The sequence below is a fragment of the Ursus arctos genome, unplaced genomic scaffold (assembly GCF_023065955.2).
Source record: "Ursus arctos isolate Adak ecotype North America unplaced genomic scaffold, UrsArc2.0 scaffold_34, whole genome shotgun sequence".
Classification (NCBI taxonomy): Eukaryota; Metazoa; Chordata; class Mammalia; order Carnivora; family Ursidae; genus Ursus; species Ursus arctos.
In genome coordinates this window covers 11745202-11764406 of record NW_026623030.1, presented here as the reverse complement: position 1 = coordinate 11764406, position 19205 = coordinate 11745202, and the positions used below count along the sequence as shown (strand labels likewise).

Here is a 19205-nt window from a genome sequence, read left to right as displayed (position 1 = left end):
TCCGCGCGCTAGAACCTTTCGGCGCGTATCCACAAACCGAGTGGGGCGGGGCCTCCGCCCAGACCTTGAAGGCGGCCAGGAGACCCCTTGGTGCCCTTAACAAAGATGGCAGAAGACAGCCCATCGGCTGGACCAATCGGGAAGCAAGCTGGCCGTTGGGCCCCATGGGAAAGCGCGCCAGAGAGAGGCAGCAGGTGGCTTCTGCGCATGCACCCCACCTACTGGCAGCTAGGTGATGCTACGGAGGCGTAAATGTTGTCATTCGGAGTGAGGGGCAGCGAGGGGCGAGGCGGTGGACATTGACTTCCATTCCCTGTGCACTGAACGTTGCTTTATTCATTGGTTAATTTTCCTAACAGAGCGCTCTAAACCAAGGTCGGGATGACCCCTCCTAAGCGGTCTGGCTGGTGCCGGCGCAGTCTCAGGCCGCTCCCGTCCGCGCCAGCCCTGTCCCTTCTCCCTTAGCTTCCCCAGACCATCTCCCCGCGCTAGGCCAGGACGCCTGGCTCTCGGAGGGAAAGAAGAACCTGCGAGGGCCCGGGGGGCGCTTTCCAGTGTTCGTTTGCGGGGCGTGGCGTTGGGTTACGTGCTGTGGTTGCCCTCAGGGTCCGTGCCCTCCAGTCCGTGGTGGCTGAGCGCCCCCTTGGCCATCCCTGCTTGTCCCTGTGGACGGCGGGGCTGGGGGCCTGTGAGGCTATTTGTGGCTGCCCCCAGATGCTGGGCCGGCCTTTGGCCCCCTGCCCGGGCAGCCTTCCCGCCAGACACCAGGAACCCAGTGCACCCGCCCTACGCCTCCCACAGAGACAGGACTGCCAAAGCCTTGCTGAGGTCAGTCAGGAAGCGGGCTGGCCCGCACTGTGGGAGACTCAGACTGGGAAAGGCCTTCGCTGAGATCTACTGTCTTAATCCCACTTGTCATTTTTGTGTGCGGTGCTCAAATGGAGAGTTACTTGATGAGTAACTGGCAGCCCTAAAAAGGGGAGGGGGTGGAAGCCTCAGGATTCACTCCCCCCCTTAGGCTCCCTGGCCCATCCTGGAGCTGGGATCCCGAGGTAATTTCCCTGTGCTTTGCGTTGGAGGACAGTGGCTGGCTACCAAATCTCTGTCCTGAGAAGCTATGAGTCACTGACAATCAGTAATTAAAGAGACAGCCAGTGGGTCCCAAGAGTTGCGGAAGCCTCAAGGTGGCCTCCCTGTCTACCCCTGAGTGGGAAGATCTATACTGACTCAGGCCATCCCTGAGACCTGGTGGGAAAAGCCAAAAGGTCCCACCCTTGGAGACAGAAAGTTTAGAAGAGCCTTTGACCCCCACCATAACTCTAGCAAGCTCCTACCTTGCTACGCCTCATAAGGACCTAGACTTAACATTTTCACTTGGGAGCAAGTTCCTCCCCTGCAGCTGGCTTCCCTTAAGTGTTAGGTCTCAATCTCTCCCCCATTTTCTAATTTCTGTCCTGCTGCCACCTGCATCTTCCCCCCCCCCACCCCTTCCTGTCTCAGCTGTCATTGGACAGGTGAAGTTGGCACAGCTTATAGGATGGTAGATCCTATCATGGTGCCCAGCCCCTGGGGACTCCTGAGTAATTTGAGAGGCAAGGAGACCCTCTCTTGCTGCTCCCCCTCTTCCTAATTCTGAAATGAAAGTTCCCCAAATCCAGCCCAAGGTCTTTCTTGTAGCCCAGCTTTTTTGGGCATCTGGGTACGGGGAAAATGACTGCTACGAGGGACAGAAACTGACAGGGAGACACTGAGGGAGCCACGCCTGCCGTGGGAAGAGGCATTACTTGGGGGTGTCTGCCCCCAGCTGTTTCATCTTCTCTTCTGAGGCTTTGTCTGGAAGCAGGACCTCCACAGTGAAGCTGACCTTCTTGGCATGAATGAAGCTGTAGGTGTTGTCAAACCGCAGGACATCTGAGGGCAGGCAGAAAAACAGACATTCGGGCAATTCTAACAAAGGACAGAGATTTTTGTTGACTGAACAAGGCAGTGGAGTATGTGATGAGGACAAAGGCGGCATAAGCAGTGGCTCCTCCCCTTCTGAAACTTAAGTCAAGCTGGGTTGATAAGATATTCACAGAGAGAAAGAAATATAAGACAGAACATGCCAAGTGCCAGGTGAGTGAGAGAGAGAACCACATCTGTCCCAGCTTGGAAGGAGAGGACCCTATGACTGAAATCATGTAAAAGGCTTTTCAGAGGAGTTAGGGCTTGAACTGGGGAGCAGAATTAGTAGCAGCAGTTGTCATAATAATAATAGTAATGGTAACAATGGCTACCTAGGTGTCTCAGCCCTGGGATGGTAATCTATACATACTATTATATGATTGCTCAAAAGAACTCTATGAGTTCAGCATTAGTCCTGCTTTATAGCGTATAAAAAGGAGGTCACTGTGTCACACGGTGAGGAAGTGATGGAGCTGGAATTTCCCTCTGACCTGCATTGCTGCCTGACTTGGGCCCTGGAAAGACAAGCCCCATTCAGTTTCTGGCAAAGGGAAAATATACAGAGTTTTTGAACCAGGAATTTCTCCCACAGAGAGAGAAATGGACAAAGATGCACACTGCACCCCTGTCTGTAATCAGAAAGATTAGGAAAACTCAAATGGGCATGGAGTTGGCAGAAAAGGCTTTGAAGCCTTGGCCAAGGAACAGACTGCTTTTAATCTAACCCTTTTCTTTTTGAGAACTTGTTCCCTTTCAGTCAAACAGCCCTTCAAGAGAACAGAGTGTGAGAACAAAAACACTGGCTCTGCCCTTTCCCTATCCTGGTCTTCTCTCACTTTTCCCAGAAAAAAATAATAAATAAATAAAACAAGCCAAAAAAAAAAAATGGGTATTGAATCCTGAGATTTCACCTCTCTCCTTTCCTGCCCTTAGATAAAATGCATAGTTTAGACATTGGGTAGACACACCACCCACACTTTCTTCATGGTGTGAAGTATTACTCATCAATTTTCTTTGCACCAGAGGTCTTTCAGAACCAATAGTCCCTCTGGAAAGAGGGACCCTTCCTCACTGCCCCGGATGACAGAGCCCCAGCAACCAGAATCAGCCATGCTGGAGGAGAGGTCTGAGCTCCTTGGATCAAGCACCAGGATCGAGATGGCTCTGCCTTGCATATTCTGCCCTCAGAAACAAGGAAGGGGCTACTCAGAAGCCCGGGCCCAGGGGAAGTGGAGTTCATGAATTGCATGGTTCATTTTGACACTAATCACGTCCTGACAGACCTGTAGAGCCCCCCAGAGATCCTCCAGGCTAGGGCTCCTCAACTTTTGTTGGGGAACTGACCCCCTTGAGGATCCGATGAACGCACACCACTTCAGATCCCCTGGAGCCCTTCATGGACCCTCGGTGGGCGGGGTTTCCCAATGGGAAAGGCACAGTTCTGGAGAGTAGAGGCACATGGGTGTGATCTCATTTATATATGGAAACAAATACATCCTCTAAATTAGCTTCCTTTTATTTCTCCTGGGTCTTCTAGACCACCATGCACTCCTGGTGCACAAAGTCCAGATCGATTCTGCTGAATCTTCTTCTTTCCTAATAGAATATTCTACACTCGGGCCCTCAGGAAATATTAGTCGAGAGGAAATAAGTGAAATCAATTCAGACTTTGTTTCTCTTTCTCCCTACTTAAGCACAGGACCAAGATGGCCTGGGGAGGATTAATGTGCTTTTGCTTTGGAGGCTGGCACAGAGTTTTAATTTCTCCACTGGGTGATTATGTTCCACTTTGTAGGGAATCGCCTGGTTCTTCAAGGGCACTGCCCTCCCACAGGTGAGCTTGTAACCTCACACTGGGTTCTCTCCGGGCTCAGGTCTAACCTGAGCCACGGCTCCAGGCAACAGCTGATCCCACCTCATTGCCTTTACACCTGGGAAGGGGATGTGGATGCTGTGACCTGCCTCTAATCCTCCTTGGAATGGACAAGAAGCAACTCCCAGTCAAGGCCCTGCAGGCAGATAAATGTTCCGTCTGGGGATGTAACCAGGAAGAGCTAACATAAATTTGGCGTTTGCAAACCTAAGCCTGATTATGCTGTAAGGTTCCCAGTCCTTTCTCAGGCTGCGTCCTTCGAATACTATAGACGGTAACGGGCAATGCTGGAAAATGGTCTGGGACTCCACTCTTTCCTCTGTGGCATCAGAGACAGACCTGATTGTCTCTAGGATAGGCCATGGCCTAGAGATCTGGACCAGGACTCTAGGATTCCCTCATGTCTTCTGTCTTTTGGTGTGTACGCAAACTACTTTCCAGGAGAGAGAACATCCCTTCTTTTCCATACCTCTGTTCATTAAAAAAAAAAAAAAAAAAAAAATCAAGCTTAGAGGTGCCTGGGTGGCTCAATTGATTAAGCCTTTGCCTTTAGCTCAGGTCATGATCCTGGTGTCCTGGGATTGAGCCCCATGTCGGGCTCTCTGCTCAGTGGGGAGTCTGCTTGTCCCTCTCCCTCTGCCTCTCCCCCCTACCAAGCCCTACTCGTGTTCTTGCTCCCTCTCTCCCTCTCAAATAAATAAATAAAATCTTTTCTAAAAATTCAAGCTTCTATACAAAATATGCTCTGTGGATAATAGTATCTGGGCTGGTGTGCTGGGCCTTGTTCTTGCCGAAGCACACAGAAATACGCCTTCTCCTCCAAGGGCCTGACCGCTTGCTCGCTAACAACACTCCTCCCTGGGGAGCCATGCCACAGAGCACCTGTGAGGAAGGGGCGGTCGAGACCGAAGGTTGCCTGGCAGGTGGGGAAATACACAGCATTGGAGGTTGGGGTGATGGTGTGAGACATCTTGGGGCTAGCTCCGATATCTCCTGGTGATGCTACCCTAGAAATGGGGCACAGGGCTTCTCTCATCTTCAGCACCATCTCCAGGATGGCCCTTCTCTCCGCACAGGTCTTGCCCTAATGATGACAATGGTGACTACAGTGTGTGGAGTGCTGGCTGTACCCCAGGCACTAGGCTAAGTGCTGCCCATTTAATCATCATGTATCCCCATGAGGTAGAGAATTTGATCCCCACTGTAGCAATCAGGAAACTGAAGCTCGGAGAGGCTAAGTCACTCGCCTAAGGACTAGTCAGTACGCAAATCCAAGTCAGCTCGATGACAAAGCCCTTGCTCTCATTGCTTTTCCACGCCTGGCACATTGGCTCAGATAGAAAGGAAACGGGAGGTTTGAAGGGCTTTTTGTGTGTGTATCTGCTTTTTCTGCTTACAGATGTAGTACATGGTCATTGTAAAATAACCTAGTTGCAGAACTAGTATAAAAAAGTAAAGCCTTCTAGAAGCTTCCTACCATCCCAGAGATAACCACCGTTACATTTAGCATACATTCCTCAGAATTCTTTTCAATGTATATACTTAAAAAAAAAAAAAGGTGAGAGTATACCGTATGCTATGTTTCATTCTTTGTTTTTTTAACACGTATGAGACACTTTAAATGTCAATTTATTCTCTCAAATAGGTATAATGTATTCCGTTGTACACATGGACAACAATTCTTTTAACAAGACCTTTTTAAGGCCATTTGGTTTATTGCCAGTTGCGCAGGCTGCTAGGAACATCCTTGTACCTATATCTTTATGTCTTTGTGTAAACATTTCTGTAGGATAAATTTCCAGAAGTAGAATTGTTGGAATTTTAATGAATACCGTGACTTTGAGGGAGATAAAACGCTTTCAAATGCCTGTTTGCCATTCTTACTACTTCTGGCTAAACTTCCTGTTCATGTCCTGTACCCGGTTTTTGATCAAGGTGGAGATTAGTGAAGCTCAGGGGGGTCAGGACTGGGCTTTTCGGCATTCTGCTCACCCTGGGATCCCTGCACATGCCCATCAGTTCTGCCTCTCTGATGTCGGGGAATGGTCACAGTCACAGATCCAGTTAAACTTGGACCAGAGGGCAGGTGTTCTGAACCCCAGTGATCACTTAGCACCGTGACTCACCTCGACCTGGAAGTATCAGGTCAGAGTCCCACCCCGCTGCTAACCAGCTGGGCCCCCAGGTGATTTCACCTCTCCAAGCCTAGGCTCGTTCCCTCATCGGTGTAAGGAGAAGGTTTTACAGATGGAGCCCCATGTCTAGTTCTTACAGTCCAAGAGCCTAAATCCATGGAGAAAGAGGGACCTCACAGGCAGACAGCCAGGGCAGGGGCTTTAAGCCAAGACAGAGGTACTTACAGATGCCAGGATTGCTGCAGGTGAGGGTCCCATCCTCAGGGACCAGGTGGGCATTGTACCTCTGGCTGGAAAGCACCTCCGTCATCTCGCCTGCCCGCTGCCGCTCCCCCATCTTGGTCTTCAGGAAAATCCCAAAACCGATGTCCGAGCCATCTGACATGAATTGCCACCTGTGGGGGACACCCGCTCATTCAGACGTGACCGTGTCTGCGTGTGCACTCTCCGGGGGTCCTGCCACCGGGGCTTCTCCCGCCCCAGCCCGCCCACTGGCACCTATGGCTGAAAGGCACAGGTGGCCTCCCAGGGTCCAGAACACTACCTGAGGACACAGCCAGGGAAGAGGATCTCATACTCCACTTGGTGGGAGGAGCCACGAGAAATCTGCACGCTGTGCTCGTACTGCTGTTTCACCTGATCTCGCACATAATACTTCTTGGGAATGTCACCCCCATAGTTGATCTAGAAGCAAACCCCAGAGTGAACTGGAATGTGCATTTGAGCCAGGCTTCCCTGGTGATCCTTAGCCCCTCCGGGCTCTGCAGGGAACGACGCGGCCCGTACCTTGGATTTGCACTTGGGGTTTCCATCAGGATCAGTCATGGTGCCCCCATACTCCACAGGCAGCTGGTCAGGGCTGATATATTTCAGTAAAACCTCCTTCCAGTTTGCTGGCAGTGGAGGGAAAGAAGGAGAAAAAAAGGATCACCACTAGGCAGGATTGCATCATAGCCCTGGAGGTCAACACAAAAGGGGCAGGAAAAACCCGTCTGCCCCAGCACAGAAAACACAGACATTAGGAGCCCACGATGTGCGCACAGCTCTGCAGGGGGTTCAGGACTAAGCATCATCTAGAGGACTGCCCTTTCCCTGGACTAAGAATCAGACCACCTAGAGTCCTGTCTCCATTGCCTCTGGCCAGCTGAGCAACCTTAAGTCAAGTCATTTCATCCTGAGCCTGGTTCCTCCTGCCCCGCAAGGCTACGTTGGGAGTGAAGTGAACTAACTACTTGAGAAGGTGCTGTAAACTGTTACCTCCCTACTCGTATGAGAGTATATGATCACTCCCAGGCAGGCGGTACAAATACCTGGCGTGCAATCAGAGGGAACAAAGAAAAGAGGGAAGGGCATCCCACGCGGAGGGAACAGCGTGTGCGGCAAGCAGGAGGGCCTGAGTCACCCTGACCTGTCCTGGGCAGACGGAATTCTAGGAGGGGCCGACCACGTCTCATTCCCTGCTTTCACCTACACGTAATCGTGCTCAGTCGTGACTTGCCGACTGCGCCACTGTCGAGTGGCCCCTTAAACGGGGTTTCCTTGGCTTTACGCCAGCCACGACTTCGCATCTGCTCTGTTTTTCAGGCTGTCTAGCTGCCGGTGACTCGGCTTTTTTTTTTTTTTTTTTTAAACAACCTTGCCCTTTCCTGAGTAGGAGAGTTTGACTGTAGTGCAACCGATGCTGAGAACCACTTCGCCACTCCAAATTCCTAAACCAGTATCGGCCAAGCACAATATTTTGATACTGGAAACCTTTCCGTGCCGACTCTGTGGACCATAAATAGGAGGCAGCTCCAAGTCAGGGGGTATGACCCAGGGTCCTCGGCTGCTGGGGCCAGCTGCAAGCCCACGGAGGCTGGCCCGGGTCTCCCGCCCTCCGATTTCTAGGGTCCTGAGACCGTGCAACTCCTGGAACACAGAGTCTGTGGTCTCGTGGGGGTATGTAATCTGTGCTTCCTAAACTCCCCTGACCAGCCCAGATGAACGTCTTGCCTCCTCTGGTGAAGATCTGGTAGCTTCCGAGCCTGAGCAGGGTTTGGTTGAAAGGGTTTCGGGTGTGGGCGGGAGAACAGCCTGCACCCCCTCCACGCTCTGCTGCCAGGAAACCCAAGCGGCTCATGCTTGTGGTGGGTGGGAGCAGCAGCAAAGCCAAAAATCATCGGAGCCTTTTGCTCAGATTTTGTATTTCTTCCCCCAGCTCAGCTGGGGAGTTGGAATAAGGCCAGAGGGGCCCTTCCCATCTTACAGAGGGAGTAACTGAGGCAACGGGAAGCAGAACGTGTTGCTTCCAGAGTCAGGACCAGAACCCAGAAGTTCTGAACTTTCTAGAATGCTTCACGCCACTCCCAGAGCCTCACTAATACACATCGGGAAGATCTCCACTTTCCGTGTGTTGCCTAATGGTGAACATTCAGAAACCTCCAGCATCCCTGTTACCTACCCCTCACGGTCAACTCCATAGGTGGCATCAAGCCTAACATGCACCAGGTTCCAGTCTACCTTTCTGGCCTTTTCTTCCCACCAACTCCACTTAATGCTCTGGCAAAACCCCGCTCTCTCTGTCCCTGGCTGGCTTGGAGGCCGTGCATCTTCCTTGCTGGCTTCCCCTTGTGCCTTGATGTCCTCCCAGCTCCCCTGCATATCCAATCCCTGTCGTGCATGTCCCTGCCAAGCTCATCAATCACTCCCCGCTCTCCGGGGTGGGCTCCTCTTGCTCCGCCTGCCCTTGAGCTCAGACAGTCCCCAGGGTTCGGTCTCTGCTCTTCCGTGGGCAGTCTTCCCTCTCAAGATTTTAGGGGCTGCCTATAACTGAGAACTCTCAAATTTCCAAACCGCAGTTCTCTCCTCAGCTTCAGGCTTACGTATCCCCAACATCTGCACATCCCTCAGACTCCCCAAACTCAACGTCAGGGTTCTAACCCCCAGCTGAACTAATCACACCAGAGTCGTTGCAATACTCAGTCACTCATGCCAGCCATCAGAAAGTCATTCTAGATCCCTCTTCCTCCCTTCCCATGCCCAGTCGATCGGGTTCTGCTGTTTTACTTCCTAAGTAAGTCTCAAATCCCTCCTCTCCTCTCTATTCCTACCGCCAGGGCCCGGCTGGGGCTCACAACAGCTCTCACAAGGACTGGCCCACGGTGGGTGCGCATCGAAGGGGGCCACTCCTAGCTGCCCCTACCTGGAAGCGACCTCTGCCCCTATGACCTCCAAGGCACTTCGCCTCTGCCATTTCTCCTACCTTTTCTAGCCTGTATTGTCCCTTTCTCTCTAAAGGCCTCTCTCCTGTTACACTGTAAGCTCCCTGAGGAGAAGACTGGTGTTTCGTTCATCTTTGCATCTACAGTGCTGAGCTCAGTACTTTCTTCTAGAGTGTCTGAGAGAAAGAGTCCTTGTGAAAACAGAAAGGAAGACCCTAGCCCGGCCCCCACTTGCTCCTAGATCCCACTGCTCCCAAACCAGCAGAGGAAGTCTTGGCCCTAGACAGTTCTAAAGCTATCCCCTTCTAAAGCAGACCAGCCAGGGGCATTGAGAAGAGTCTGGGCTACTCACCCCCCAGGACCATGATCTTCTTGCGTGTGTCCTCACTCAGGAAGGGTTTGATGAGGTTATAGGCCACAGGAAACAGCTTGGGGGCTGGAACAGACACCAGGCGATGTGAGACCAGGAGCAAGGCGCACTCTGTCCCTGACAGTGTTCTCCACAGCCCCATGTTGGGTCACAGGTTCCCTAGTGCCATGGAGCCCACACAGGCAGCCCAGGGTGCGAGGCTTGGCATGGGCACCGCCTTGACTTCCGGCTTCCCTGTCTGGACGGCGGGTCTAGCCTTCCTATGTCACCGGTCTGAGTGGTTCCAAGGAGGCAATAAATCCTAAAAGCTTTGTGAATGTAAATTGGTCTGCCTACGTCGGGGGTCCTCAGAGCCCCTCCTCCGGCTCATCCCATTCTACTCTCCTGAGTCTGTCCCAGGAACACTTGTGGCCCCTCTTTCCCATTTGACTTCATCACAGAAAGTCCCCAACTTACCTTTAACAACGAAAAGACGCTTCAGCGTTTCAGGGTAATTTTCCTCAAACATGCAAAGAAACTGTGGAAACAAAGTGACTGAGTCCAGCGGGCCCTGCCTCCTCCGGGCCAGACTTGGCCCCCATCGCCACATTCCCCGGGCGTCCTAGCAGAGGGACCCACCCCCTCTCCCACCCCTGCTTCTCACCTCCCCAAAGGCCTCCACCGCAGGCTTCCAGAGATGCTTGAGGCCAAGACCCTCGCAGTCGTAAATCAGGGTGATGGTCTCCACCTTCTTCCCCATCTGCAGGGGACAGAGGGACAGAGGAGCAGAAAGCCACAGCGGGCTGCTGCGCTGCAGAAGGCTTCCTCCCCCCCACTTTCCAAATCGAGATGATCAGCCCTGGGCCAGAACTATGGCCTAGGCTACTCACTCTTCCTGCCGAGGGGTCCCTGTTCTCACCCAGTAAACAACTGGGTGGATCTAGATTATATCTGAGCTCCCTTCTGTTCTGCAGTCTGACCCGGTGGCCTCCCTCTTCCTCTGTGCGCAGCACCTGGTAGCACTCAGTCCGTGGGGCCTCGTGGGGCCACTGGTCCGGTACGCAGGCACAGAGCCTCTCCGTCCAACCTAAGCCCTTAAGGGTGGCCCGCTAACGCTTCTCTGCAACCCCAGCCTGCAGGGTCTCTACACGCACTAGGCTCCCAGTGCATGTTCAAGAACGACGGTGTTGAAGTGTTCCCAGATGTATGATATCATTTCGCTGGATCCCCAACACAAGCAAAGAGGAAGTCGGGAGAGAAGTTCAGGGTGGCTCTGGCTCTCTCTTTAGCCTTTCTCTCAGAGACGGAATCACCCGTCCTTTTTTTTTTTTTTTTTTGAATCAGAGTTAGAGAAGCACAGACTCTCAGCTCATCTACACCAGCGGTAGCCAAATACTTGTCCACGGAGAGGCCGGTCCACGACAAAACGACAAACATCTTACCGGTGCCCAAATGAATGAGAAAAGCAATGATAACGTAGTGTGTTATTTATGAAGCTAAATTTCTTTGATTTAAAGGACTGGCCTTTATCCTGAGACTAGGCCATTCCTCTAGTTTCGGAGGTTAATTATGGCAATAGTAGCCAGTGAATTTTCTTTTTTAAGTCCTTACTTGGAAAAAAAAAAAGAAAAATCTGGCAACATGGGTCAGTCCCTAAAACTTGGAAATTTCACTCATCCGTGAAATCCAAGGATCTGGGCTTCAGCCCCGAAGCTGTGCTTAAACCTTTGGGTCGTACGCCTGCTTCTGCTGGACCACGTCCACGGCAGTGAGCTCATTCTGAACCGTGCTAAGCCCACTCACCTTTTCGGTCTGGCGGGCACACTCCTGCAGGAGCCGCTCGCAGTCCCGCATCTTGGTCTTGAGCAAGTCCTGTTTGGTGGCTGAGAGGAGAAGCCCCTTGGCATCCAGAGGTCCAATGACATCGTACCAGATGGGGCAGCCGTCCAGGTCATAGCCACACATGCCCCCTGACAGATACTGCTGGACCACCTGGGCAAAGACACAGAGGAGGCAGCTGGTCAGCAGGCCCCGGGGGCGGCCACGCCTTCCCTGTACCCCGGGGCCTTCCTATGGGTTCATCCTCCCTCCTCCCCCTCCACAGCCTTTCCCGCTGGGTGCCCATGGATACCACTCGGGGAACCATTAGGGCTCACTTGGCATTGTCAGACCTTTTGTCTTGAGGGTCCCAGTCCGACAGACTCGGGACACAGACTGTGGGTGCAACAGACCCAACTAACACTGGGGTGGGGCGAGATCATTTGTCCTCACCTCTGGAGGCTGCCAGCTCGTGATGCTGTCGATATCCTTTTGCTTTCGGAACTCCACATGCTGCAAATATACAGTCAGGGCTTTTAAAAAAAGCGGGGGTGATGGAACCCCTTATAGGCATCTAGCAATAGGTGACACCGTGTCTCAGGTACACCATGAGAAGGCACGTGGTGGGATTAGAAAAGAAGGCACTGCCTGTTTTAGAGATCGCGGCAGAATGGATTGTAATTCTTAGTGGCCCAGAATTATGAAACTTCTGTGTTTCCAGGGAAGGGAATGCACTTTGTCCCAAAGGGATAAGGCAACGACAGTGGCCAGCTAATACTCAGATATGCCACACGAGCCAGAGGCCGTGATTGGGTGGGCAGGGTGGGCAAAGGAAGTCCAAGCCCAGTGTGATTCTGATGGGTGGGAACCAAGGCAACAGTGGCAGACGGAGCTCACCTTCCGGAGCATGGCCTCGGACTTCTGCAGGTCGAAGTTTCTTGCTGTAACAGGGAAATGTGGTCAGGGTTAGACCAGCGGGCTGGGCATCCAAGGGCAGGGAGATTTCCCTGTTCCCATGCTGAGGCTGGCTCCTCTCCAATTTCACCCCAGCTGAATCCCAGATCACCCCACATGCAGAAGCTTAATAGGAGGACTTCCGCTGGGGGCTTCTGGAACACCACAGCCCCTGAAGAGCAGGTCAAAGATCAGGACAGGTGGGTGAAGCCTTATAACGTCAGGGACAAAAGAATTTTACCCTAGTGGATGCAAGAAGTGAAAGATCTTATTTTCTCCCAGGGAACATGAACCCTGGACCCCCTTATCATTCAGCATTCCCCTTTACACGAAGTTAATCTCCTTCATGGTCTAACATCCAGTTCTGAGAACGTGAACTACAGTTCAAAGATGAACACAGCTGCCCTGTCATCCGGGGTGGATCTGGCAGAACATCCCAGTAGGATAGAGGGGTTGACGAGCCTCTGGTCAACCCTGCCATATTTTCGAAGGACCCACGCATATCCTAAAGGGACACAGAGGGCCCTCCTCCCAGGGTTGCTGGAGAGCTTCAGAATTAAAGTTCACCTGGGCCAACTCTTCATTTTATGCACCAACACCAAGTCATCCTGCTCAAGCTTGAACACAAAGACCTCACTGCCCCCCAAAGCCACCAGCTTCCAGATAACCCGAGCTGCCATTTGTACTCAGCGCTCATTGTTACGCTGAGCGGAGATCCACTGCCGAGACACTCCCAGAACAGGGTCCCTTCCTCAGCCATGGGACAAGCTTTCCAGTACAGGTGAATTCCGTGCTGCCCCCAGCATGCCCTCGGCTGTCAGGTTGCCCATCCATGGACCCTTCCTCTGACCATTCCTCACGGCCTGGTTTCAAGTCCATCTGCAGAACTTCCCTTCGTATGTTTTCCAGTCTGCCAGTGCCCTGCCACAAGTGAGCTCTCCAGAACGGGGCACGGCCCCACGTGCTGCCTACCCTTCTCCGATAAAACCTAAGAACTTTCTTGGCAACCGTCACACCCTTAACTCAGATGGAGCTTACAGTCAACTGAACCGCCCCAATCCTTTTCAGCTGTGCTGCTGTTCAGCCTCCATCCCATATGCTGTGAGGTGGTTTTCTGGGTCCTTCCCTATCAGATTTCATCTTGTTACAGGCAGCTCGCTCCATTTCATCCTTTAAAGGGTTTCTGAGATCCAGACTCCGACCAATTTTGCTAACTGACCTATGAACTGTCCCTCCCAGCCGTATGTCCTCTGTGGATCTGATTGACATCTGAGATCTGCTGACGGCCCTGGAACCTGGGCCAGAGAGGCTGCCCTCTGGACTGTCACTGGTCCCTTAATCACTGATCTCTGGGCGTGGCCAAGCACATTCCCTGACTCTGCTATCACGAAATCCACTCCGCTGTCCTGCACCCAAAGAGTGCATCAAGAGATTTGACCAATGCCACATCCGCCATCGGTGCTGGACACACATTTGTAGAACCGAACGGCCTTTACTCTTAGGAAGTTTCTTCTGATGGCGACCTTTCACGCACCATCGTGGCAGTGAGGGGCAGCTATTAGAGGAGTATAATGTGGGTCTGCATCTCAGCCCTTCCCCTTTCTCCCAGTCTGAGCTTGGACGAGATACTGCACATCTCCAACTGAATCATCTAATGATCTAGAAACACATGAAAAATGCAAAGCAACATACTATCACGATGGGGGAGCCCAGCTGGTCTGTGAAAGTGGGAATCCTCCATAGGAACAGGAGTGGTGGTGAAGTGTGAGCCCCCTTCTCTCCGACGGCTCTCCAGTTCACCTGTATCTGCCAGGGTCCAACACCCAGGGTCTTCTTCGAGGGCCCTCCCCAAGTTGCCCCTTGGCCTTGGCAGTACGCAGCCTGGTGCCTCCCCATGCCTGCTGAGTCAGGCCTCTCCAGGGCTCCTGTGCCCTGGTCAGGGGCAGATCAAAGCCTGGCCTAGGGCACTGGCAGAGAAGATGACCCAGGAGCAGCTGTCCTGGGTTCTGATTTGATCGCTTCCGAGTCCTGGAGGAGAAAGAGACTCAGACCTGCTTTGCCCCCTACCTCCCCGACAAGCACACAGTTTCTACCGCCTCCTTGCTTTCCTCTGGCTGGACCCTCCTTGCTGGGAAGCCCAAAGCTCAGCCCCAGTCAGGGGGAAGCAGTACAGATTTCTGTGACTGCTCTCAGGGCTTGGGGGAGGGGGGAGCAGCAGAAAACTCAACCCAGGTGAGGGGAAGGGACCAAGAGTGAAAGCCTGAGCTCACACCTAGGTTAGAGAAAGACATTCCGTTGGCGTGCACTTTGAAAAGGTTTCCTTCAGAATCAAAGGTAGAGAGGGGAAAGGTTTCCTTTTAAAAAAAAAAAAAAAAAAAGGCAACAAAAACCCTAATTGAAATTCACAGTGGAGTCTGACCAGGCCTGAGCTCCTGCCCAGGAAATGTGAGGCACAAGTAAAGCACTGAGGAGACACTTTCTGTCTGAAAAGGCAGTGCTTGGCTTGGGGGGTGGGGGTGGGGCCACTGTGGCTTACTGGAGAGAATGCTGGCCCAGGAGTCTGAGGCCCTAGGTTTGCGCCCTGATTCTGGTTCTCATTAGCTGTGTGCCTTCAGGTATGTGCCTTCCCCTCTCTGAGCCTCCACTCTTTCTTCCAGCAAATGAGGATGATGATACTCTTCGAAATTCTGGCAAAGAGAGGGGTTATCCCAGGACTGGGGAGTTGGGAACGTCTGGGAAACCAACTGCCAGGAGCCCGGGCAGCCTCCTCTCAGATAAAAGAGCTGTGTTATTGTTCAGCTCCCTGAAACCACACGTCTCTACCTACCAGCAGCTCGGTGGTGTGTTTGATCATCTTGCAGCCGGCTCTTAAAAGGCAGCACAGCCTTCCCACGCTGCCTCCCCACCCGATTCTAGACCAAAATACCCTCCAGCCCTGGACGGACTCCACTGCACCCCCATACTGCCCCTCTGCCCAATCTGAGTGGGGGGGGGGAGTGTCACAGCATTGGGGGGGAAGGGGCAAGTGGCACTTCCAGAGGCACGCTTCGAGGGCCGAACGTGGCTTTCCTGGCTACACCTGCCCTGGGGTGCCTACCAGCAGTCCCTCAGAGTGTGCGGGCTCCATGCCTGGGCAGAAAAGAAAAATACATCCCTTCACCTGTCCCCAGACCCCCCAGGGGATGTACGTGTGTGTCTGTGTCTATAAATAAATAACTGGGCATGGTGTGTACTTTACTCTTCGGGGTTATGGTTCTACAGCACAACCGAGTCTCTGCTAACCTAACGCAGTGGAATTCTCTCTATTGTTTCAGTGGCTGGTAATAAAGTTCCTATACAGAAAAAAAAAAAGTATGTCACAGGAGCCAGAGAAGGTGGCGCATGACTCGAACCACAGGAGAGGAGAAGACAAAAAAGAGAGGAGAGATTGCAGAGTCGGGGCATGGGGTTGAGTCGGACTCATCATGATGCTAATAGAAAGCCATACCTTTCATTAGCGCGGGCAGAGTTCTGTCATGTTACATCTTGCAATAGGCAGGGCACCCCGTCTGGTCCTGTTCTACTGGAGGGGATCCTAAAGCAGACGTGTGCCCCTGGCCCACGTGCCACAGCCAGGCCAGAGCAGAGCTGGAACTAGAACGTGGGGTCTGGAGCCGGGTGTTGGCTTGAGGGCAGTCTTGTCAACGGAGGTCAGGGGGAGTGCCCTCCACCTTCCCTCCCCCCCATGCACTCTGCCCCTCCTGCAAGCTGCCTAAACAGCTGGCCTGCCACCCCAAAAGGCCACAGAGGGGGCCAGCCTCTCCCAGGGGCCTGCACTCTGGTTCTAAACTTGGTTCTGCCTCTGACTTCCTAGGCTTTTTCTCATCCCACTGCCTCAAGCCCATCAGTAGAGTGGATTTATCAAATGGATGGAAAGTACACTGGGCTGGGAGTCAGCCCGCCAGCCCTACTCTTCTCTCTGCCTGTGGCTCAAGCTGTGTGTGACCTGGAGCAAGTTACTTCACCTCTCTGAGCCTCAGTGTTGTTATTGCACCCAAGAGGAGGGTCAAGGTTATGTAATGGCCCAGGGCCCTTTTGGTTCTAAAGGTTGAATTCTCCAGATTCTCAGATTGCCAGGGGCAGGGTTTCCAGAGGGTGCCATTCTGCTACTCAGAACAAGGCCCTGCCCCAGCCTCCCGCAGCTCCTCTTCCCTTACCTCGGAGCCAGCGCAGGAGAAAATAGTCATCTGGATTCGGCAGGGTGGGCAGCACGTCCTGGACATTCTCCCGAAACTGTAGGGAGAGGTAGGACGGTGAGTGGCAAGTCCCCCCTCCACCCCCCTGCCCGGGGCTCTCCATGGGGACTCTGCCGGCCCCCTCTTCCACACGGGGTCAACTCTGCAGACGCTGGCTGAGCACGTGGGCTGCATGGTGTACTCTTGTCTCCGGGGATAGCAAGGAGGAGGTGGGAAGGGAAACACACTACCCCTGCCTGGCTGTGTGCATTTCCACACTCCAGCGTGGTGGGCGGCCATAGGTGATCGCAGCTAACTGTGATAGTACACACTTGGGGACGTGCCACAGTCAAAGCTGTCAGTTCGCCAAGCATGCCTTGTGTGCCCAGCACTGAACTTGGCACTTACGGTATTCATACCTCACTCAGAATCCCTAGAGGTATTACTGTCCCCATTTTACAGATGAAGAAATTAGAGCTCAGAGAGGCTAAGTAACATGCCTTAGGTTGAACAGCTAGTAATCAACAGAGCTGGGATGCAAACCCCGGTCTGTCCGAGGCCAGAGCGTGCATGCTTTCCACTGTTGTCTTCTGCCCCTTAGTAATGGGCTGGTGAGCAACGTGCTGGGGGAGCAGAGGGAAAGAAGAGTTTGATTGTGATGGGCCCAGGAAGACAGCGGTCACATCTGACTTCAAAAAAACATTTGTGTTGGGCTTGAAGGACTTCAAAGGCAGTAGGAGGAGGGAGGAGGGCAAACCAGGTGGAGGGAACAGTTCCAACAGGAAGGGAGAAAGTGCAGGGAGTGCCAAGCAAGAGATAGGGACAGTGACCCCAAGGGATGGCCGCATCCACCTCCAATTGCTCACTACCCTGTAGGTGGGCACACCCCCACATGCTGTCCCCATGCCTCCTGCTCCCCGTCCCTCACCTTTCTCTAGTCACTGACCTACAGGGCAGCCGCAGAGGGGACCAGTGAGGACCCGCCACCTCTGCCTCTTGCCGAGGTCAGCCGGGGACTCAGGCCATCCCATCCCATCCCATCCCATCCCCCAGACAGCTCCCAGACTCCCAGGGAAACTGCTCATCCCAGGCCCAGGCATGAAGCCACCCCTCACCGAGGACCCTACCCAGCCCCTGGTTTCCCATTTAATCGCCACCTAATCCCTCCTCTGCCTAACTTCCCCTGCAGGTCAGCAGTAAAACCCGAAACCTCCCTATCCAGCCTCCCTGGGATGGGGGAGACCCAGGCTGAGGCAAAGCCTTCTTGGGGTTGGTGCTTCAGCCCCACCATCGTGGCAGGAGACATCTGTCCCCCCAGCAATGGAGAACTGCTTGGCTGCCGAACCTCCCAACCTTGAGACCAGACCCCATCAATTCTGGGTCCAAGTATAGCCAACCCTCCCTCTCTTAAAGGGCAGCCAAGAGTAGATTCAGTTGGTGGACAGGGGGTCCAGCCTTCAGACTGTTGCCTCCTCCTCTGCTCAGGTACCAAGGAAAGCCAGGCTTACATCCTAGCCTCCTGAAGAGCATCTGCCCAAGCCGCCAGCCAGGGAGGGGCCTGGACTGCAGGACAGGGGACCGCTAGTCTGAGCCTCAAACTAACCTCAACCCAACGAGCCACCCATAGGATCCCAGGCTTCACACGCGAAGGTGCTCCCTTCGACATCGTGGGCTCCAACTTCTCATTTCGTTTCATCGAGGAGCACACAGAGGACAGGTTTGCCCAAGGTCGCAGAGAGACTTGGTGCCCATGCAGGGGCTCTCCAAGTATCCTAAGGAGCTGTCAGGGCCCTGTTCATGGTGCCAGGGCCCCTGCAAGAGGAAAACCTCCCGGAAATGGGAGGAAACCCGGGGCCTTACCCCTGCCCCTGCCCCCAGGGCCCGGCTGCCAGTCTCGAGAATGAATATCGCCTTTGTGCCCTCGGCTGCCTCCGAGGGCTTCTAAGCAACCACTTCTTCCCAGGTGGCACCGCCAAGGGCTCGCGCGGGGCTGAGGCTGGGGTAGAGCCAAACTTCCCCCACCCCCCCGTCCTCCTCCTCAACGGGCGCAGCGAGGGTGGGGCGGGCTGCGGGGGCGAGGGGCGCGAGGGGCGCGAGGCGCCAGGTGCCGCCGGCCGCAGCTCCCTCCGCGGCCCGCCGGTCCCGCACTGTCGCCCGCCCCCCGTCCGGCCCCTTCCCGGCTCGCTGCCGCGGGAGGGCGAGGCCCCGGCCCCAACCGGGGGCCGGGCTAGGGTGGCGGCTCACCTTGGCCAGTGCCTCCTTCTGCTTGGGGCTCAGATCGCCGACTCTGCCGCTCATCGTGGCTCGAGCTCGGGGCGCGGCGGTTGAGGCAGCTGATGGAGCACGGGCTCGTTCTCTGCCGCCGGAGTAAAGTCCCAGCCTTTTGCCCGGGCCGCGGGGTTGGCGGCCAAGCCCCGCCTCTTAAAGGATCCCGAGGGGTGGAGTGGGGAGGGATGCGCTGGGCGCGGAAGCATCTGGCGCGTCCCTCTCCGTCCTCCTGAAGGCCGAGACCCTGGCAGGAGGGGAGCAGGAGTGCCCACCCGGGCCGAAGCCAGTGACATTAGAAAGTCAGGAAATCTCGGTTCTAGTCTCAAATTTATCCTTAGCTCGCCTTGTGACCTTGGACGAGACACTTGTGCTCCCTGGGCCTCAGTTTCCCCATCTAGATGCTATCTGATGAGCTCTCCTGAGATGGGGTCCCATAGTGCAGAACCTCAC

General features: G+C 54.0%; 1 protein-coding gene across 1 annotated transcript; it reads right to left on the bottom strand.

Moving 5' to 3' along the window:
* Positions 1 to 316: 316 nt before the first annotated feature.
* SEC14L2 (SEC14 like lipid binding 2) lies at positions 317 to 18890 on the bottom strand. Its single transcript, XM_026484815.4, has 12 exons — positions 18732 to 18890; positions 16470 to 16545; positions 12217 to 12260; positions 11773 to 11832; positions 11305 to 11493; positions 10166 to 10261; positions 9979 to 10039; positions 9505 to 9588; positions 6739 to 6845; positions 6497 to 6636; positions 6178 to 6347; positions 317 to 1911 (listed from the first exon to the last, which is right to left on the bottom strand). The coding sequence occupies exons 1-12, from the start codon at positions 18783 to 18785 to the stop codon at positions 1781 to 1783; spliced, it is 1212 nt and encodes a 403-aa protein (XP_026340600.2). The 5' UTR covers positions 18786 to 18890; the 3' UTR covers positions 317 to 1780.
* Between the last annotated feature and the right edge of the window lie 315 nt (positions 18891 to 19205).